General features: G+C 27.2%; 2 protein-coding genes across 2 annotated transcripts; one reads left to right on the top strand and one right to left on the bottom strand.

Annotated features, from left to right (window-relative positions):
- Positions 1-714: 714 nt before the first annotated feature.
- Positions 715-19,162, top strand: LOC112594456. The gene is given in 20 exon segments (XM_025339245.1): positions 715-1,149; positions 3,262-3,418; positions 3,489-3,640; positions 4,209-4,392; positions 7,601-7,743; positions 7,849-7,999; positions 8,081-8,220; positions 9,186-9,354; positions 10,852-11,306; positions 12,826-13,106; positions 13,697-13,843; positions 13,933-14,346; positions 14,427-14,627; positions 16,021-16,136; positions 16,230-16,428; positions 16,610-16,672; positions 16,764-16,968; positions 18,249-18,301; positions 18,954-19,125; positions 19,128-19,162. Coding segments are annotated over 20 exon segments (3,519 nt in total). The 5' UTR covers positions 715-1,067.
- Positions 19,163-20,235: 1,073 nt separating this feature from the next.
- On the bottom strand, positions 20,236-22,721 carry LOC112594375 (cytochrome b5 reductase 4). Its single transcript, XM_025339131.1, has 8 exons — positions 22,518-22,721; positions 22,062-22,333; positions 21,786-21,980; positions 21,148-21,490; positions 20,781-21,069; positions 20,617-20,709; positions 20,385-20,555; positions 20,236-20,326 (listed from the first exon to the last, which is right to left on the bottom strand). Exons 1-8 carry the CDS (start codon positions 22,525-22,527, stop codon positions 20,275-20,277), a joined length of 1,425 nt encoding a protein of 474 aa, XP_025194916.1. The 5' UTR covers positions 22,528-22,721; the 3' UTR covers positions 20,236-20,274.
- Positions 22,722-23,559: the final 838 nt, after the last annotated feature.

The raw sequence follows: 23,559 nt of genomic DNA, 5'->3' as shown, positions 1-23,559 counted from the left end.
ACATGATTTAAAATATTTGTGTAAATAAAAAGACTGTTGAAAAGATCTAGATAGAGGCCGAGGCCCCTAGCCCTACCCCCCCCACTATATCTGCCACTTTCAGATCCTCACTTGTATTTAAACCCTGCATGATAAGTGATAACGAATTCATAAGTTAATTTTTGTTTTAATGATTTTTAAATTGAATTACTTTAAGTAATATAATTAGCATAATTTAATAAATTAAATATATAATCACAACTTATTTTGCAACACATGATATAAAAAAATTTATAGTTACTATATTATTATAGGGGCGCTTGTGCTTCGTGAAAATCGTGTAGTCCGACAACACCCGCGTGTATGTTAGGTGGCAACTAGTAACTGGGAGCAGTCATCGCGGACCACCGTCGCGTCGTCAACATAATATTACTAAATTTTTTACACCGTCAATAATATTATTATAGTAAAATGTTCTATTATTATTGTTATTTGTCATTGTTATTATTGTGGTGCATATAATATAATGTACACCGCGATCACACACGATAGCACACCGCCTGTGTCCTTTGTCATCATCACTCATCATTGATGTTATTATTATTATTCACAGTACGTATGTAATATTTTGATAGTATGACGGTATCAAATTGTAATAATACAACAATAGTATCAAAGACGGATAAGATAAGTTAGTAAACAACCCACTGTATATCAGTACGATTCTAACCGCTTTCCCCGTCGTCGACAGACTGACCATAGACAACTTGTGCATTATGCTATCGTATTTACAATAATATATTAAAATAATTAAAAACATAATATATCTGCTAAATGATTTTTTTTAAATAATTTTTTGAGCCGTAAAATCCGTAAATAAATCATTAATATTAGAGGCATGTGATTTGGCTGTGGAATATATAATAATTATTGAACACATATTAATTAATATTACATTATGTAACCAAAATTATTACTTATAGTTTGTAATCATCATTCGATTCGATCCACAGCAACAGTTTTTGACGAAATCGCGCCGTGCTCCATTATAATACATATTATATTACTATATTCTTTCTCCGCGAGAAATGTCTCTTAGACATATAACCATATTGTCACCATCGTGGATTCACGTCATTATACGTCTCATATTTACCTACAATTTTACAGGTAAATATATATTGTTATATTATATTTTTAATTATCATACAGCATAGTAAATCAAATTTAATTAATATTGTATTCAGCCTCGATTGATTATTATTATTTATGTTTATACGAGTTCTAACTTCCAACTATAAGTTTTTAATTTTTATACTTATTATTATTGCTGATTTTTCTATTCTATAGACTTATTTTTTAATGGATAAGTAGTAAGTAGGTTATATCGTGTAATATAAATTATAATAAATAATTAATATAGATATAAACAGAGGAATTTTTCAATAAAGGTACTTAATACATATTATTTTCAAGACTAATATTTTTTACCAAATTTGAAGTCAATAAAAAGCAAGGTTTTTTAAAAATGATAAAAGTTGTCACAGTGAGACGATCGAATGACGGTAGTAAATTCAAGTTCGATTTATTTGTGTGTATGTTTTATTTTTTTTTTTCAACAGGGTTGCAAAAACATTTAAATTTAATAATATGTCATGAGATGTGAAAAGATTAAAGACTGTTATTGATACTATAACTAAATGGATGTTGTAGGCTTGTGGCATACCTAATCTAAGGCAAAGGATCAAAGGAGACAAAGTTAAAGATAAGTTTTGGCTAATTTTTAAAGGCCTTTTGGGTTAATCTTTTGGGATCTGTTGAATTTACCTATCCAGATGTATTCTTGAAAAATAAAAATAATTGTTGTAAAATTTAATATTTAATTCTAACCAACATGTTTCAAAAACATTATTTTGTAGTTTTTTGTATTGTAAATTTATTAGATGTAGCTATTTCGATTTTTAGATAGATTTCTAATTGTAAATAAATAAATATAACGGCTAATAGGGTTAGAGAGAAAAGCGCTAACTTAAGCCCAAAACTAGCATGGTGGAGGCCACCAGAATTAGCAAAATTACCCATATTTTAAAAAGCAAAAACTATGTGAAGATAAAGACATTTTATAACTTGTATAATATATTGATAGAGTTGATAAAAATGTTAAAACTGTCTACTAAAACCTGATATTATACCATTGTATTGATCACATAGCTACGTTAATATCATCGTATAATGGCGTTAAAATAACACACATTTATATGTTTTCATTATTCATGACATAATTTACCTTATAACTTATGATATATTTTCATTATTTGTACAAAACTCTATGAGTTTATTCAAACATAAATCAATGAATTTTATGTCTATCATTTACTCGTACTATATTCTTTGAATTTCATTCTCTGATTTTAGCGTATTTAATTTTTTAAGCCCGAAACAAACCAAAAGCTGAACGCCTGAAAATAAGTCGAACTTTATTAGTTAAACGTCGTCGTATTTTAATACAAAAAAATATCTCATTACACTATTAATTAGTGCCTAACTATATATAAATTCTATAGGCAAAATATATTTATCTATGAAAATATACAAAATTATGAAAAAAAACATGATAAAAAATGAAAATATTATATATGTAATTGGAATGAATTTTTTCTTACTTAAATTCGTTAAATTGTTTTTAAAATCATACTATACTGAAAAATAAAATCAAAAGTGTGGATATGTAGTTTTCCGAGTTTAATCTTACACAATTGATATTCAAGTTACTATCATAGCTTTGTACACGTAGCTTATACAGAATTTAATATTTAATTGTAAATTACTGATTTAGACATATTTTTTGATGCGTGAGTAGTAAGTAGGTTATACCGTAAAATATAATAAATAATTATTATATCTAATTATTATATTATATTATATCTGTTATATCGAAACAGAGAAATTTTTAATTAAATTTAATATAATTTAATGACGTATCACGTTTATGTATATTTATCATAATAACATACCTACTAATTAATATTAAAGACAATGAATTATCAAAATTCTTAATACTGACACTATTTAATCGAGTATGTTTTGTAAGCATAGAAGTAAGCATAAAATTTATCGGTAGACTGGTAGAGTATAATATTATGTTAAATAATATTGTTTAAATTCACACGACAAAACGTTTATTTAACCTCTGAATTTTTATGCACAAATTCAGCGTTTATAATTTTTTAATAAAAAAAGTATAATACGTCATTTATTTATATAGTATTTTTATTTATTTAGCTATAGCATCAAGTCCAGAATATTTGGGATGTTTTTTGAACATAGATTTGAATACTTCAAATGGTTTAAATATATCACTTGCTACTTTAACCCCTCAAGAATGTTCAGATGAATGTCACACAAACAATTACACTTACGCCGCAATTAATAACGAACCGTAAGATAAATCAAACGATTATATTATATTTCCTGTTTTATATGCATGTTACTGATATGTTTATGCATAGATTTTGTCGCTGCACAAATAATTACATGTCTAAATTGATGAAGGAAATGGACGACGATTGTAATGTCTCATGTAGCGCTGCAGAAAATGAGTCAAGCGATATGTGCCAAACGCATTTTAAAATGTTTAAAACACATAATTCAACTAGAATAGGTAATAAGAAGAGGCATATACACCAGTTATTTAAGAGGTTTAATACAGGCAGTTTTAATAAAATTTTGGTTTAAAACATTTTATCTTAATTATATTTTAATAGTGATCCCATGTCAATAGGTACCAACAATGGTTTGTTGAGTAATAATGAAATTTTACAGAAACACGGTTTCACATGGTAATGTAAACTTCCGATTAAAGTATTATATTTACCAAATTTTCTCACTACATAGATGAGAATTTTATACGCATCAAAGCGTTTTTATTGCTTACGAATGAATAATTTGAATTGTCTTTAAGTCAAATTATAAAATAAAACATTACAATCTATATAAATTTCTTTTGTTTGTTTGATAAACATTTGTTAGGATACTGTAAATACTGTTTCTGTTAATTTGTCTCACGCAAAACCATTTTTATTAATAAATTATGGATGCAATGTGACGTCCCCTTAAGATGGAGGCGTTCAGACTTCAGATTATTTAATATACACTCAATATTACAATAGATTAGTTATAATTTTAATGAATAATAGTCGTACATATATATATAAACACATAATTTTAAGGCGAGGAAAAATATCCTCAAGCGATCTATCTCGGATGCTACGGAGAAAAAATGGGCGACGACAAAAACCGATTACTAAAATTTTTCCACAAAAAATATTGGGACAACACTCCACAAAAATGTTCAGAAGAATGTTTCAAAATCGGATTTCTATACTCTGGAACAACAAATGCAGAAGAAGAAGGGTAATAAGCCTATATACTAATATAGATAAGTGAGCACTATATTTACAAAGAGTATACCAATATTTGATTATATTAATTATGTATAATTATGCATATACAACATAATCTATTGAAGACAAGTTTTGGTAGTATGCAGTAGTTCATAAATTGGTCACACTTATTTCATAAAGGTACTTAAGTTACATTTTTTCCTTGCTGCAGCGTCTGAACACGGCGACGACGTTTATCGTCAACACCGGTTCAGAACATTACTATATTAAGGAAAAGTCTCAAGTCAGTTTTTATATATTTTTATGAATAATTTAAACGATTTGAAGTATTTATAAAGGTACTAAGTATATACAAAAATAAATTTAGTTTTTTATCATAGCGTGAATTTTTTAAGGTATTTAAATAGGTATTTCAAAATAAAATTAATGTATCCGGTTAATCAATTACTCGACACCCACATACATTAGTAGATATTTTCACATTTAAATGAATACTTATAAATAAATTAAATACCTACTACCTATCTTAGATAATAATTGTCAGTTTTCAATTTCGTTCTATAATTCAAACTGTTTCAAGTATTGTTTTATGCATTGAAAATGTATCGTATCAAAACATATTTTTATCGCTATCGTCTCGATTTATCAAGTAGATCGTCTGAAATACAATAAATAATAATCAGTTAGAAATTTTACTATAAATCGAAACTCTATTTTGCACAAAAATGGTATACTTTATCGTTTAAAAATTATATTGTAAGCCGTGGTTAAATAAAATTATAATTAGCAATAATTTATAAGCGATACTAATTCAAATCGATTTCATTTTTAAATTTAAAAAGTATTGAATTATATAACTGTTTATTTATGAATTTTACATCAATTATTAGTGATCAATTAAAATTATTCAGAAAATAATAGTAAACTATAATTCATATGCTAAAATTTAGAATGTTTATTATAGGTTTTTTTTTTTAGTTTGCGATATAATTTACAATACACATAATAGACGTACTTATCAAATACACATAATATTTTTTAATACACATGCGAATTCTCTTAAAAAGAGTGCGTGGTGTTGCTTGACAAAACACAATTTTTTTATCAACATTTTTATTTGACGTCTATTAAGTAATGTAAATCTATGTACTGGCTGAATGCACAAAAAATAACTAAAATTGTTCATGTATACTCGTAAATGGAGTGTTACAAAAATAATGATAATATATATATACTATGAATTGTTTAATTTTATTCCACGAAGTGATGAGTTTAGCAAATATTTGTATGTTTTTGCAAACGAATCTGCAGACAAATTATATTTAATGGATAATATGCTAATGTAATTATTTTGAAGAAATATTACCATCCGAATGTTTTCAACAATAATATAGAAACTTGACAAATCTGTGTAAAACTATAACATCTATATGAGAATTAATTCTTATCTCATTAGTCTTAAAAACAAAAAAAAATTAATAAGCTTAGTAATTATATATATATATATATATAAACTATTTAATCAATTAATTTCCATGTGAATTACATAATATGTAAATTAACTTTTAGGTGTGACATGTTTCTTCCGTTTAGAATTCTATACATTTACGGTCACACACGCAAATAACCACTCGAGTATTTATTTTTCGTTATAATATAACATAGGTATACGTATTATTTCATATCATGTGAATATTACTTAATAATTTATATATATATATACGTATTCATCGTCGTTCTCGAATAGTCAAAATTTAGTATCGAAAATAATCGTCAAACGCTATCGAAATCATTTTTTCAACTTAAATATACTACAGACATAATATAAATTACATATCGCTATGTCATTATCAAATAAATAAATATCAAATATCAAATAAAGTATCATAGAATTATTGAAAATATTACATATATTTTTAACTAAAACTGTTTAAACTTATAATTAAATACTAATCAAAACCAAACTTAGACATTGAGCGTGTGCACTGGTGTGTTTATCATTTTTTATAAAATACGGATAACGAATATTATGGTTCGCAGACCTCCGAAAACGCCCCCATTCCTAATAATAATCATAATAATCGGTACTATATTATGTATAACAATTTTGACAATTATATTTGTATGTACCAATTTACTATAAAATAATCTATATAATATGTACAAATAATTATACTCCTTTATACCAATAGTATTATCGAAAAACGTTGTATTTATGAAAAATATTGTCTGTTTTATTTTACTCCATGTGCGTTTCTAAAATTGTCAAACGGTTAGATAGCTGCAAAGTTATTTTTAAGATGGTTTCCTATTCTATCCGATTTCACAGAAAATATAACAACGTTCTTATAAAATCTAATATACACTTTCTCGAATAAATAAGCCAAGGATATATAACAGGTCTAACCAATTCGACTGAAATTTTAAACCTGCACTTTCCTTACTATAATTTTAATAACGGATAATCAAAATTTGAAAAATTTAAGACAATGGTGTCCAACTCACGGCTTGCGGGCCGCATGTGGCCCGTGGCAGATATATGATGATGCTGCCTTCACTTCAATTTAAAAACCGTTAATTAATTGTATATAATATAAAAAATGATCATAAAAATATAAAATTACAAAATATTAAACATCAAATAAACTTTAATAATGTTTTATACTTTTATCTTAGCATAATATCGTGGGCATACATTAATTATATGGGTGATTAGTAGATCAACTCAAGCCGATTTTGATAAAATATTTTATTATTGAAGATATGTCCATAGCATTGATTCCGTGTCATTTATCAACAAATAAAAATAAAATACTGTATGTATTAACTATTATTATTAAAAAGTATGTGGCCACAACAATTTATACCTATATGGTGTGGCCCAGTCTTTACAAAAGGTTGGACACCCTTCATTTAAGATATATATTTATACTAATATTGATCGTAAAAAAAAAAATAGTTAAAATTTGAGCATTTTTAACACTTATTTTTTGAAATAATATGATTATATTATATTAAATAATAATTTTTAGTTATTATATAATAGTTCATATAGGTACTATTAAAAGTATTAACTTTTAAGTACTACTTTAAACATTAGATTTAAAAATTAAGTTATGTAAGTGAATCATCTATACTCAAGATCCACTCTCATAAACTACCGCCAAACATGTATAAACTGCAAATTATTATATTGAATGTTTTGTTTTTAAATTCAGTGCTGCTTGTTGGTGTGGTAATCAATATCCTTCGAAGAAATTCAAAACAATCGATACGAAATGCAACTCTCTCTGTTCGGGTGACAGGACAAAAAATTGTGGTGGTCTGTGGAGATTGAGCGTTTATTCCACTGGGATCGTTGGTTAGAATAAAATACTACTGATATACTAAGTTTTTTCATTTTTGATTCGCTCCATACATTAGGTATAATTTAATAGTTCATCTGTTATAATTATATTGCACGCAGATTATCCACTCAAAAATTCGGTCGGTTGTTACAATTTGGATAGTTTCAGCCAGTATGACAAAAAAGTATACACTTTAAAGGAAACCATTGATTCGCACAGGTGTTTTTATATTTGCAACGAAAGAGGATTTAAGTACGCGGCAGTCAGCGAGTACATACTTTTTTAACTTGATACCTACCTACATATTCACTAATAGAGCTATTGACTATTACGTGCATATAATCTGTTTAGGGATCATTGCGAATGTAGTTATGAAATACCTAGTGCAGACCAACGTAAAAAACAAGAAGAATGTAATCAATGTACTGGAGACGAATCGGAATATTGTGGTGGTCCCAACTCAATAAGTGTCTACGAGAACGATTGGTTTGGTCAGTTAAAATTATTTTCAAAGTATATATTAAACTATAAATTAAAAATAGTATAATTTTTGCGTTTATATTTAAATAAAGATATTATTAAAATTTTTAACAAAAGAGAACAGAATAGTGGTCTAAAAATCAAATCCAGTGTACATACAATTTTTACTACTTAAAAAAATAGCTCTCTAAATATATACTCATAATTTCAACACCATATATTTCATCAAAAGTTTTGTCAATAATTATCTGAAATAAAATAATTATCTATTCTGTATCGGGCACGTAACCAGAATCTTTTAAAGGTGGATTATTTTCATAATACATTTAAGTATAACTTGTGGAAAAAATACGATTAAAATAGTTTTTATATAAGTATCATATATTTTATTGTACTTGTATACAATACTTGTATATTTTTATTTAGCTTATGCAATTATTTTTTTTTTAAACTATCTATATTTTCTACAAAAATTGTAGCCTACATAAAAAAATGTATTTTTATGTATTTTTTATTTGTATTAATGTATTATATATACATATATATTGTATATACAAGTCGTAGATTAATTACAGTGGCTAAAAAGGGTAGATTAGGAACAAATAATAATATATAAATACAACGATGAATTTTTAAATAAAAAATATAATAAATACAATAACGCATAAGAAATACAAATAAGATACATATATAAGTATATATGAGTAAAAGTTTAAATTCACTGTAGAGAAAAAGATGGACCTTCGTTAACCATCCTTATAAGTCATAATCATGGCAAGGGAACTATTAACTCTTCGATAGTTAACTACATATAAAGAAACACAAAAGTTATTTGTATGACAAAAGTTACGAACGACATAAATGGAAATTAATTTTATTAAGTAAACTAGGTGTAATAAATTGTTCTGGTATTAATTTATTTAAAAAAATTTTGGTACGAAATATAATCAGTGACTATACTTTGTTTTCAATATAGGCATAGCTACCGGAAATTTATCGAAAACGCATTTAGGATGCTTTGAAAACAATTGGATGTATCCAATAATGGATGGATGGAATATATCATTTCCTAAAGAAATGACCTCACTAAAGTGCGTTTCTAGTTGCTTCACACGAGGATATCCATTCGTAGCATTAGTTTCTTCGTGAGTTTTTCAAATTTGTATTATGAAGATTTGTTTTTCATAATAATATTATTGTTATCGTTATTATTATTATTGTTATATAATGTGAAATAGTAAATTTTATAGAACTTTACTAAAAATTATCTTGCTGAAAAATTAGTTAAGTTTTTGAATAAATATAAAAGTATTATGTACACAAGGGAGGATCGAGAAATAAAAAAAATGGTGAGCTGCACAACAAATATTCACATATGATGTATATATATCAATTAAATACTTACTCGTAAAAAATGATATACCGTAAATATCGTAAATATATATGAACTATTAAGTTTCATTGATACTATTAAAAATTATAATAAAGTATTTATTTTTTTTTTTTTTTTTTTTTTTTTTTTTATGACATAATTACATCAGCTACTATAGGCCATTACTTATTAGTTGGCATTATAATTACATTTAAAATTAGGATAAATTTTTACATTTATTAGGTTTTATAATTTAATTTCTTTTAAGAAATTGATGTTGGTAATAGATTGGAGGTCAGATTATAGGGCTAATAAAGTATTAGTTATTACCTTTTTATATAATATGAACTACTATAAATAAAAAAGAATCTTTGAAATATTATTCAAGGAGGCTTTCAGTCTTCCTTGTATCCGTTCTTGAATGTATATTTATATATAATAGAATGAATATATTAAATATTGCATATATTATATATATTTATAAATTATAGTATATAATATGTTACGGGTAGTGTTAAAATTCGGATAACGTCGACATTAGCCTTATCTTTACGCTAGTGTGTAATTTTTTGTTTATAAACATAGAATATCAAGATTATCCGGATAATGTTAAATTAATTAGCAAATATTGAATAATGTTGAAAGAGTCAGAATTTTTGTTAGTATTATTATCAACATTATTCAAATATTAACATATTATACATTATACTATTACAGAGCCGTAAAAGAAATGTAGAGTAATTTACTTAAAATAATATATAGTATAATATTAAAACTTAATAATTTTTATTTATTCATAACAAGTAAAAGTGTTGCTATAAAAATTAATATGAAACAAAAATAAGTATGTTCGCCGAAAAAACAGTGTATTATTGTAATAAATAAATAAATAATAATAATAATAATAATGATAATAATAATTTATATGCGTACTGGTATATTATATTCATAACTAATAGTGGCGTGACGAAGAAATAAAATTGAAATACAACGGCCGCCTCAGAATTTTTTTTAGGGGTGGGGGGGAATAGGTACCTAGTTAAAAATATGGCGGTAAATTCCATTAATTATTACATTTTGGGCAAGTCTATGGAGTATGAGACTGTATAAACTCTGAAAAATTTCCAAAATTCGTCACGTCACTTATACTATATACTATACGCATCACGTGTCACGCAAATAATATATATAATATGTGGGATGTGAATCGTAATAATTTTGTACGATGTGATCCGATCATGTCTGCGATCGGTGTACTAAACACGATCAGGACAGAGTGTCTGTGCAGTTTCGTAAGTCCTCCTGTCGAGGCCAAGTTGAGAGCTGGAGAACGGCATTGCAACGCCGCGTGTTCGGGTGGCAAGGAAAACGTGTGCGGTGATCGCAACCACTACAACGTGTTCACTACTGGCCTGAAAACGTCCAGAGTGCCCGGTAACCATTACCTGGGTTGCTACGAAGAGACAGATGTATACAGAGCGTTTAAAAAGAACCAGTCCGTCGAATTCCCGTCCATCAACACACCTAACATCTGCTACAAGCACTGCGACAAGGCGGGCTACGAATATTTCCAACTTTCCAGCAGGGAGTCGTGTTTTTGCGGAAAAAGCCATCCGGCGGAAGACGGTGCGATACGGATCGACGACAACCAGTGTTCCGCCCAGTGTTCAGGTGACGCAAACAAATATTGTGGCGGGACGTTTAAAATCGCCGCGTTCCGCATAGGTAAAGTATATAATATATAATGGTATATTGTAGCCACGATGTTGTGGCCGATATCACTTCAAAACAATATAATATATATATATATTATATATATTATACATTACGTTGTACTCGTTATTTACTATATCTCCGAGATTATCTAATGGCCCCTGAGTGATCGAGTCCTTCGAGCGTCATTCGCATATTTATATATTTTTGTAACTAACTGCTGTACTGCGCTGCAGTATATCTGTATCATAATTTTTTTAAGTGTAACAGGTGCATGTATATATTGTACATATCTACAAGGTAGCTTATATATGTGTCTCATATCTGTGTATTATTTATACAATTTCTTTTAATACAATTAAAAGAAATTACAATTATTTCATACCTAAATTCAGACACGAAATAAACAAATCGAACAGTCAGCGCAATTCATGTTATATTTGGACGAGAGACACATTAAACTTGAAAAAGGTGTACACGTAAATGTTTATACGACTAGAGCACAGATTTTTATGCAATCACATAAAATATTTATTGCATAAATTAAATCATATTAGTTTTTAAAAAAATTTTAAAAAAAATGAAACCAATATTTATTTTAAATTAATAAAATTTTGTGAAAAAATAAAAAAAATAAATCAGTATCGAAGATAAAAAATATTGTATATCTTAATAGAATGTAATATAAAAAATACAATTATATTAGCTTGACAAAAATATGCTTAGTATGTAATACGTATATGAATTTCTCAGATGGTCAAGTGGTTAATATGCAATTGCCTATTTAAATATCTTATTGCTTTACTATGCTACACCATACAAAATTCCTATGAATCAGTATTTGAATGGCACTTTATTAAAATTAATTCAGGCCTCAAAGATATTAATAACATCATTCTACTCAACGCGTTTACTCACAATCAAATTAAAAATATAGAAATTCTATTAGCATTAATATTTAATATGTATTTATAATCAAACATTTTTAAGACATTTAAAACTGAAAATAAGCACAGTTATTACTTATTACATATTACGTAAGAGTCTCACTATATTATATCAGTTCCAATTATATGTTACTATTTTATATCTAAAATCCCGCTACTAAAATTACTTGAAAAATATGAGAAAATATTCACTTCACATTAAATGCTGTTAAAATTTAATTCAGGACCATGAGATGCAATCTTATTTGTTGTCGTGATATCTAAATCGATATTTGTGTAATAATATTAATTATAGAAATACTTGAACACATCAAATAAAAGTTATTTCTAATACATTTTATTAACATTTTGTAGACTAAGATGAATAGTAAATTTATCTCAGTCTATAAATGTTAACACGTATGAAACGGCTAAATGGTCTGTAGTCCTAACTGATGCTGATTAGTGACTACAAATTCAATCAAACTGATAAGTGATAAAAATCAACAGCAATAGTTTTATTATTATTATTTAATATTCACATAATTAAATTTAAAATTAATTGATATTGGTGTTAAATTAATGCTTTTATTTATTTATTATAGGAATGGTTGCTGATAAAAAATATAATTGTTCAACGGATTGTGAATGTTATTTTTTTCCGAAATCCAATGTATCTAAAATTGATTGTTCAAGAATAAATCTTACTGACCCTTCTACAATTATTCCTAATTTAAAAATGACTTCGTCGTCTATTGATTTAATTTTGAAAGACAATGCAATTGAAGTGTTACCTAATTTAACAAGTTTTCGAATCACTTTATTGGATGTTAGTAATAATAGTTTAACGACATTGGATGCCGATCTTTTACCTAAAACCTTAAAAGTGAGAAAAATAATAATAGTTTAATATGTATATTGTTTATGTTACATGCATAATATGGATATTAAAAAAAAAAAAAAAAATATATCAAATTTACTTATTGTTTTTTAATTTTATTACAGATTGTAAATATACTTATATTAAAAAAAAAAAATATAGATATTACATGTTTCCTTAATCGAGATCAACTTGCGCCCTCCACCTTAGAAAAATATTGATCAAAAATCATAATATCAAATAAAATTTTGTTTTTTTTTCATACCAAAAACATTTTACATTTAAAAAAGTTAATATAAATAAAATTATCAATTATAATTTTACACGGTTTCTATTAAATCAGAACAAGAAATAATTCGTGATCATAATTTTATTGAAATACAGTATTTTTTTAAATTTACTTATTTAAGTGTACTATAAAATGTATTTACCAACTATATAAACATATTTAATTTCAATTTTATTATATTCAAATTAATATTATTATGGTTTATAACAATAACATAGATATATTATATGAAAATGCATGTAAAACATGTGCACGTAATATCATGTATTTATAATAAATATATTTTTATTTTTAATCTTTTCTATAGACTTTGTTCGCTAATAGTAATAAGTTAACAACCCTGAACGATAACGTATTGAGTTTAATGAAAAGTCTAAACGTCATAATGTTATCGGACAACCCGTGGCCATGCGAATGCGATTTGTTGAAAATCCTACTAAAGTATAAATCAAAGGTTCGCAATCATACCTATAATATATAAAGTAACCACAGACTGCAGTGAGCAGATTATTTTATTAATATAACGGTTCGTTGATTTTACAGATCGGAGATTTGAAGAAAATCACTTGTGCGTCTTCCACGGATCCATTTATCCACATGAACGAATACGAATTTTGTAAAAAATGGAAAATCAATTATTTTTACCTCCTTATTGCCTTGGGTTTCATTTTGTTTGTTTGCTTGCTGTCCATCTATTTTAACTTACACAGAGCCGTTTGGTCGTACATGCGCAACGTCCAATGCGATTCCTGTGGTCTTATGTCCATGCAGCACGCTAATAATGCCGGTAAAGATTCCGAGGAAGAAACTTTCATGCAACGCATCCAATACGACGAACTCGTGTTGGCCACTGACAACTGGAACCAGAACCACGTGCTGGGTGAAGGCGGGTTTGGAGTGGTGTACAAAGGCAATTGGAGACACACGGACGTAGCGATCAAAAGATTGAAAGCCGAGGTTCACGTGACGTTACAATAATATACGCGGTATATGTCTTAAATTATATTTTTATATCGTGTCTATTTTTTATATTTCAGGGAGTTGCTGAAAAAGTAATAAACATGCACACTCTAGGTAACAAACTCCAGCAGAATCCGTCAAAAGAGATTATGTATCTAAACGCCGTTAAACACGATAATGTACTGTCCATGTATGGATTTTGCTTCCATTCGACGGGATCTTGTTTGATATATCAGTTCATGGCAAACGGGTCGCTAGAAGATCGATTACAGTGCAAAGTATATTCACGATTTATTTTTCTATATAATTATATACATGAATACAGTATTAATACGAGAAAACCAATCAACAACAAAATAATATCACATAGGTAGTCTATGCTCTGAGCATTTTTAATTTTTTCTATATTGTTTACACTATACTCTATAACAATTAGGTATCTAGTCAAATGTTTTTGAATACCACAAAAATCAATAAAATTCTCATCACATAAGCTCATTCTCCTTCTGCAAACTACTATCAACATTCATCGTAGGAGCATCTATAATGTGTTCCATGATTTTTATGACAAATAATTATATAGTCTCAGAAATCAAATTATAAAGTCAAAAGTTAAAACGATTTTTTTTTAACAAAAATATTTAGCTTAATAACTTCACGTATTCATCAAATAAAAGATTATTCTATTTTCATATTTTGTATAAATTAATGATCACCTGTTTTATTTTTTGCTTAGTTTTGTATAATTTATTTCATGTTAAGAAGACTCCATACAACTCACTGTTTAAGGGATTCAATATAAACAATTTTAATAAAATTTTGAATTCAAATGATTTCTTTTAATACATTTAAATACTAATCCAAAGTATTTTAAAATTGATCCTATGTAAGTATCAACAGTGGTTGTTGCGCAATAATGAGATTAGGTATGTCACGCGAGATAAATTTATGAATTACGAGTACCTATATTATTTACAATAAATTTAATAAATTTTCACGCTAGATTGAAGAACACGTCTTTATCTATGTCATAGCGTTTTTATTTTTTTTAATATTAATACACAATAATTTTAAATAAACAAATTAAAAACTAAAAAGAAATAAAACTTTACAATTTGATAATTTGGATTATTTTTAATTTATCAAAATAATAAAGACTTCACGATATGCATACATTTTTTTTATATGTATTATTATGAAAATTTGATAAGGCTACTGAAAATACTGTCTCCGTAAATTTGTCCCACGCAATTTGCAAAACCATTTTAATTGTTAAATTACGAATGATGTGGTAACCTATTGATTACTGTCTTATATTGTCTCTTATCCTAAAAAGTAGATACTGTATGATGTTGATGTATATAATAATTCAAGGACGTTATTTAGGACAAATTGGATCCTTACTTGGAAAAATCCCTCACCCTGATAAAGCTATAAAAAGCTTGTTAAATGGCTTGAATTGAAACTTTCGATAAAGCTGATGTATCACTCCATGTAGAACGACTTATAAAGTTTTTAATTTAGTTTTGAAATAAGATTTTTTGTTTTACGCGCACTCAAATTTAAAATTAAAGTATACCTTTGTGAGGTCCACGTTATTATCAAAGACATCTGCACATTATACGATACAGTTCTAAAATACTCTCTATTTTTACATATTATTATAAACAGAACGGAACTAAACCATTACTTTGGACGACGCGTGGAAACATAGCGACGGGAATTGCAAGAGGATTACAGTTTTTGCACAATGTTGAAACACCTTTGATTCATGGCGATATAAAAAGGTATACATAAATATATTTGAACGCAATTCCGTTAAAGGTGTATGAATTAAATAAACATTTAACATATTAATTTATTAATATCCCGTTTTATAGCGCCAATATACTTTTGGATTCTAATCTCGATCCCAGAATAGGAGATTTCGGACTCGCGCGGACTGGTCCGCTGGAAAAAATTGACAAAAGCATTGGATTTGATATCAGCCACGTGTGTGGTACAAAGCCTTATTTACCTGAAGATTTTTGTAAGAACAAAAAATTATCGACCAAAGTGGACACTTACAGTTTTGGCGTGGTATGTACACAATTCGCCGTGTATGTAACACATTAATATAATTTTATGCAATGACAATATATAATATAAGTTTTATATGTGCAATCTATCAACACAAAACGGGAATAATATAAATATATAATCTATATGAACGTCTATAAAACAATATTACGTATATTATATAATATTTTATTGCTCATAGGTGATGTTTGAAATCGCGACCGGTTTAAGAGCATTCAACAGGTACAAAAATTACAAATATTTGGTAAGTATCGTGATGAGAAATTGAGAAATTAAACACTTTGATTATTTTATTACCATGCGCAGTTTTAACTTATTCAAACTATTATATTCAGAAAGAGATGGTGAATAAGCACGATAACTCTACGATTGCGAACATCGCCGACAAATCGGCCGGATATGATCCATTTCATATTTTCGAAGTACTCATAACTTTGGGAAAAACGTGCGTGGCAGACATAGCTGAGAAACGTCCTGAAATGGTCGTTGTTTACATGAATCTCCAAAATTATTTGTCATCGAAATCCGACGTAAATAATGGTAGGTATGTGATGGTAATATTATATTATGTTTGTACTGTTTGTAGATTAACCATAACTATGTATTTTTTATAAACCAACTAGGTAATTAAAGTAAATTAATTAAATATGGTCATTAAAAAGTAAAAACACTGACCGAACAAAGTATCAAAAGCTAGAGTCGTACAAATCATGTAAATAATAATATTATTATACGAGTATGTGTATAATAGATCAAACATTATATAGATACCTAGAACCATAATATATCCATAACAGACCATTTTTTCGACCCAAAACTTAAATAAAAATATTGTATCCACCCAGGCCCGGTTCATAATTTATTTCAAGCTCAACTCAACTTAGCCCGTTCACAATTTTTTATCAGGAACTCGGTCCTTTCTAAATTTCTAACACATATTTTAATTGACCTATCCTTATTATCAAATATTATGAAAATAAAATACATTTGATAATTTTGATAAATTAATAGCAATGTGTATATACGAGTATAGCTATAATATTAGTACCGTCTTGAAATATCAAATGTCATCGACAATAATCGTTTCCTAGAAAAAAAACATTTAATTTCATTAAAAAAAAACGAAAATTTTAACCGTAAATACGCCATTTAAAAATAGACATTTTTTAATTTTTATATAGATAAGTATTTCAATATTATTGGGTAATATCGTTTTTCTTATCCCTCCTCCTCGAAACTTTCGCCATTCTTATTACTTTTTTATTACTTTTTTTTCTGCAGTAAGTTATCTAAAAAATAATCCTTCTTACAGGACGATGAAGCTGCCCAACTACGAAGGCCATAATAATTTTACATTTGAATTATTATTATTAATTATTGGTTTATTACCTACTGTATATGTATATGCGTGTTTGTAATATATATATAAAAATAAATAAAAAATCACACGCACACGCTAAATCGTAAATATAAAAAGACAGGAAGTTTATTGTCAGCTATGCGTAGATAGTAGGTAGATTAAACATTTTTATGACTGCATTCGAATTTCGTCAAATTATCATAAATTGACTTAATAAATAGTTATCAGTACATCGTTATCGGTGGAGATAGATAGTTGTGCTTCATACTGTAGACAGATATTTGGTCTTTGACTCTCCATAGTATAATATTAATATATTATTACAAAAACTTTAAATGTGCTCTATGGGAAATAAATATTTATGATTTACTTTGCCTAAATAAATCGAGTATTCTATTACATTAACCCATTTTCCACTTGAATCATAATAATACATATTTAATGTTTTTACATTTTTCAGTTGAAGCAAACGATGTGAAGTATAACAAGAATACGTCGAAAGTACAGTTAGAGGTACCTATACTTCCTATGGTTATCAATCAATAATATTTTTTATTTTTAACCATTTAAATATTTTGATCTATTCATAAAATATTTAAATGTAATCATGAGTTATTAAAATATTTGTAACGCTTGTTTAACGAACGCTTTGACGCAGTCACAGGAATAATTTTCAGTTTTTTGCAAATTTCAACAGACATCACGACGTACCGTGTCAAGTGGTAATATAATGCTATGGTTTTTTTTGGCTGCGTGCCGATTATAATAAATAAATCTGGAATAAAAACCATATAGAAACTGAAAGGTTTAATATAAATAGACATCAACTCTCACAGTTTTGCAAGTGAATAACATATTATCATGACAAATAATTTTTCAATAATAAGAAACTTTCAACCGCAAATTATTATGAATGGTACCTAATCACACTAGCATAGATGCCGATACCAATAACACACTGTAAATTTCAAAAACATTATAAATTATAATATAGAAACTTAATACTTCAATGTCATGCTTATCTCATTGGTTTTATAAAGTTATGTGCACATAAACATAAACAAGTTTATAAACCTGTTGCGTATTGCATATACATATTGTAGTGTAGTATACCTAAATTTCAGAAAACTTCCCTACCTATAATTAGAGATATTCTTGATTTTAGGAAACCAAAAATAAGGATTTCATAAAATTGGATGGAATAAAAGCAGCTTTGCTAGCACCACTCCACGAGATACCGTCAATATCGAACTTGTACTCCAGTCCTGTACACGAAACAACCGATCCTCGTAAAATCATTACCGCAGAAGTAAAATCTAACAGCAATGAGATATCGGTATGAAAAATGGGTTTAAGTACCGTAAAATAAGATAACTATATCATTATGTACCCATAATTTAATTTGGTGCGTGTACGTTTTCGATAGGATGAAGGTTTTTTTACGACCGACTTTTAAGCAATCAAGTCAAGTAACACTATGCAACGTTATGAAAATAATTAGTTATTGCTAACCTGTATGCTGACTACTATTGTAATTTGAAATGATCATTTAATTATATTACCTATTATGTCTTATAAATTATATCAAGTTAGTTCATAATAATATTAGCCTATTTACTTGAATATCTATATTATATAATGCACTATGTAAGTATGTATTCCAATATTATTGGATTGTACTCGTATTTAGCACATTATGTTTTGAATTTAAGATACTTATTTTATAATATAATTTATTTAATATTGATTATTGTACCATGCGTCAAACTGTTATGTAAATTTTGTCCCCAACTTATAAAGCATAATATTATAATAATTATCATTATTAATGAATAATTCATTTTAACATAATTTCCACAGAAAATTATTTTTAATTAGTATTGCAGTTTCAACTCTGTGTGTTTTATTTAGAAAATTCAATGATCACATTATCATAACATTAATTTTAATAATCATTATAATATATTAAAACATATACTATAAATAATTAAGTTTATGATTATACCATTAAAAAAATTTATTTTAGAATTTCATATTAAGTGAATTTTTTACACAAATATTAAACATGATATGACTATCTTTTCTTTTTTTATTTATTTTTTTTTTTTTGTATGTTATTTTTACAGAAGAATATCACAAAATAGTTTTTCTTCCTTCATCCATTGCTGAGTTAAATTAATTATCCAGAATTGAAACAAATATAAAAAATGTAAACTATAAGTTAATAAAAGTAAATTATAGTGATTTAACTGAAAAATATCTAACTCATTATAACAGAAATTTCTTTAAATAATTAAGTGTTATAGGCTTATAACTTATATTGGCATTATTATAAATAGCACCAGATTATACCAGATAAATAGCACAATTTCAAAGAAAAACAATAATGATATAATGTAGTAAGTTTTAATAATGTCAAAAAACATTTAAAAAATACTAAATTATAGTATTTGTATTAAAAAAAAAAAAACACATACAAAAAAATATTAACCAAATACAAAATAATCATCTTTTTTGTAACCTTGCTGGACAATTAACCTATTGAGAAAAAAAAAATAATTAAAAACATAATTTAAAATGTTTAGTTTATTCTTACTTTTCACACAGTTTATTGAAGCCCGGTGGGCCACAAATGCATACTGCATATTCATTTATTGAATCTTTATGTAATGAAGGAAAATACCTAGTGATTACACTTTCATCAATATGCCCTTTTGAATCATCCTTGGAGTTTTCCTCTTCTGATAAAATGTAATGTACAGTCAGTCTATACAAATTAACAACTTAATAATAACAATGAAATCAAACAACACTTATAAAAATCATACCTTGATAAGTAAGCTGCACTTTTTTGATCTAAAAAGTTTTTCCAAATTATGCATGTTTCTTTTTTGTTGAAATACAATAATGTGATATTATACCTATATATGGAGTTAAAATAAAATAACATAAAACTCATCTTTTAATTGCTATTAGTATGTTATCAAATTACTTTTTAATAGAAGAATGCAAAGCATTCCATATTATTGGTAACATTGGCGTAATTCCAGTACCAGCAGCCAATAAAATTAGGTTTGTTTTTGATGTCCAACACTCAAAACTACCTTGTGGGCGGCTGACTTCAATTGAATCTCCTTGGTTTAAAGAACATAAATATCTACTTAATTTTCCATTTGGATAACTTTTAACTAGCAAACATAAAGTGTCCTCTGAGATTTTTCCATACTCTGTTGTTTCAACTAAAGGCCAAACTGGAGTATAAGGACGAGACACAACTTGACCTGGAACAATAATTTTTAGTATTTAAAAAATGTGTCTCAATAATTTTTATTTTTCAATAAATAATTTTTGGATCATACCGTTCACATAAGCTTTAACATAAATATGTCGACCAGGATAGACATGGTTGTACAAATTTTGTTGATACTTAAATATTAAAAATTTAGCATTATGTGTGACATCAAACGAATTAAGTAACTCGCATTTCCAATAATCAACTTGAATATTTCTAGTTGTTGATAGGGTTCCAAATGTAGGCCATAGTCCAAGTACTTTTTTTATCAGTTTAACTTGAACTTTTCCAATGTCTGCTACAATTTTTACAATACAAGGCCAATTGACATTTTTATGCAAATTGATACATCTTGTTTTTCCATTCAATGAAAAACAAAATTCATTGGGTTGTTTTAAAGTAATAGATACCTAAAATCGTAATCATAATTTAATACTATGACAATTAATTAAATTAATTAATTAAACATTGTTTTTCTAATCATATTTAGGTTTATCAAATATTGATAAAGTTTAGAAAAATCAAATACTATTAACTTTGAAGCAATATAAAATTATCAAACTATATGTTGGAAAATAAAAATTCAGAACAACAAATTTAATTAGTTTATGACTCAATATACATGCACGTATTACTAAATAAATAATTGTTGAAAACTATGACTTAAATAAATATATGTCTCACTCGTATGAAAAATTTACGTACCTCAGGATATGGTGTTTTAGTATAAAATACAAAACATAAGAAGCCAAGTTGTTGAAACCAATCCATGTTCAATTCATTTTCGGTATCATCTGTAGCTGCTTTCAAAATACCAGGCAATTTAAATAATTCTTCATTCACTAATCGGCCAACCACACACTTTTGAAGTATTGATTCATAATTCACCCAAGCATGTATCTGTTGTTCACAATCTTTTGTAAACAATTTGTTAACAGTTAACAACAATTACATTGTTTGTTGGTATGGGTTTTTAATTACCTCTGAAAATAATTTAGTAGCATCTGTGCCGATTCCTCTAACTAATTCATCAACACCACCAGGATGGAAGTCCATGTACTGAGTGACATTGTAAACTGTTCCACGGATAGCCAACCAGGCATCTGTTCGCTTATTGTGTTTTGCTAATTCTGATTTTGTAATGGATAAAATTTTACCTCCAACTCCAGTCAAGTCATTTCCAGAGTTGCCTAAACGAATCCAATCCATCAGAGAATGTCCAGGTGCAAGTGCCACCTTATTTCTAGTTGTTCCTGATATTTCAACAAAAAACAAAAATATTGATTAGATACTAAAATATTAAATTGCCATAAAGCATCTTCATTGACACAACTGAACTTAACACCTATTGTAAATCTCGGGGGTTTAACAAGTTCGCAATAAAATTCTAAAAGCAATGAATCAAGTACATGGCACTTATATTAATAATTTACTGACCGGTAGCCATGATTGAACCCGGCGAGTATGTAATCGTGAACGTTAGACAACTATCGATTCGAACGTACACTCATGCATGATTGTAATCGATCACAACAAACGTTTTGACAAAAATCTGTGTAATATCTTATAGTAATAATGTGAAAGCATAAATTAATAAATTAATATCTAAAAAAAAAAGTCAATAATATTATCACGCCTGTCCTGTGATTTCGTTATCAGTTTTCGCAAACATGTTATCGCTTTAGCGGAACATAGATCACGATTTAAGATAATATTATCCAATTATAAGTAGCATATATTTATATATAGCTCAGCCTGTATAGTGTATAGTATCTAGTGTGTCTACCGATCAATGGCTACTAAAGATAATATCATCAGATACTCCGGAAGTAATTAATATCGTCGTATAAAAAACCAAAACTCAATTCGTGTCATGTCACTAATGTCATTTAACGCAATTTTTAAATCGGGGACGCAATTTGTATACAGCCTTAAAAACACTCGTACACTATTGCCGTTAAAATTTTTAATAATCTGTTCCTGTCTCTTGATATTTGCTCGAACGCATACGGTAATAGCCAATAGATACGTGACGTCCAACGATATTAGTGAAATTTTAGACATAATTTGCTTTTTATGGTAGCACAATTGACGTATATAACTCTGAAGAGGATATTGCAAATTAACCGAACTGAAATTTTCCGTTCCGCCCTATGCCGACCCGAGTGGCCCGGTGCTGAAAAATTAAAACAACTCAGTACTTACCTACCTCACAACTACGTTCATTATCATTCAAATTGGTCGGTATTATGAGATTTTGCTATTTTGACCATAGGTATTTATTTTTCAAAATACCATTATTATTGATGTATACCTATAAAGGTGTAATATCATATCATATCATATTATTACACTTGATACGAATCAAAATTCATTTGTAATTTACTATTTTCATTGATTTTATAATATTGTATATTGTTTGTATATTATAAAACCAATGTTATTAGTATGGCATAATAATATAATGTATTTAAATAAT

This window comes from Melanaphis sacchari, unplaced genomic scaffold (genome assembly GCF_002803265.2).
Source record: "Melanaphis sacchari strain LSU unplaced genomic scaffold, SCAv2.0 Contig22_pilon_pilon, whole genome shotgun sequence".
Lineage (NCBI taxonomy): Eukaryota > Metazoa > Arthropoda > Insecta > Hemiptera > Aphididae > Melanaphis > Melanaphis sacchari.
Note: the sequence above shows the minus strand (reverse complement) of the source record. Positions and strands in the feature narration are given on the sequence as shown.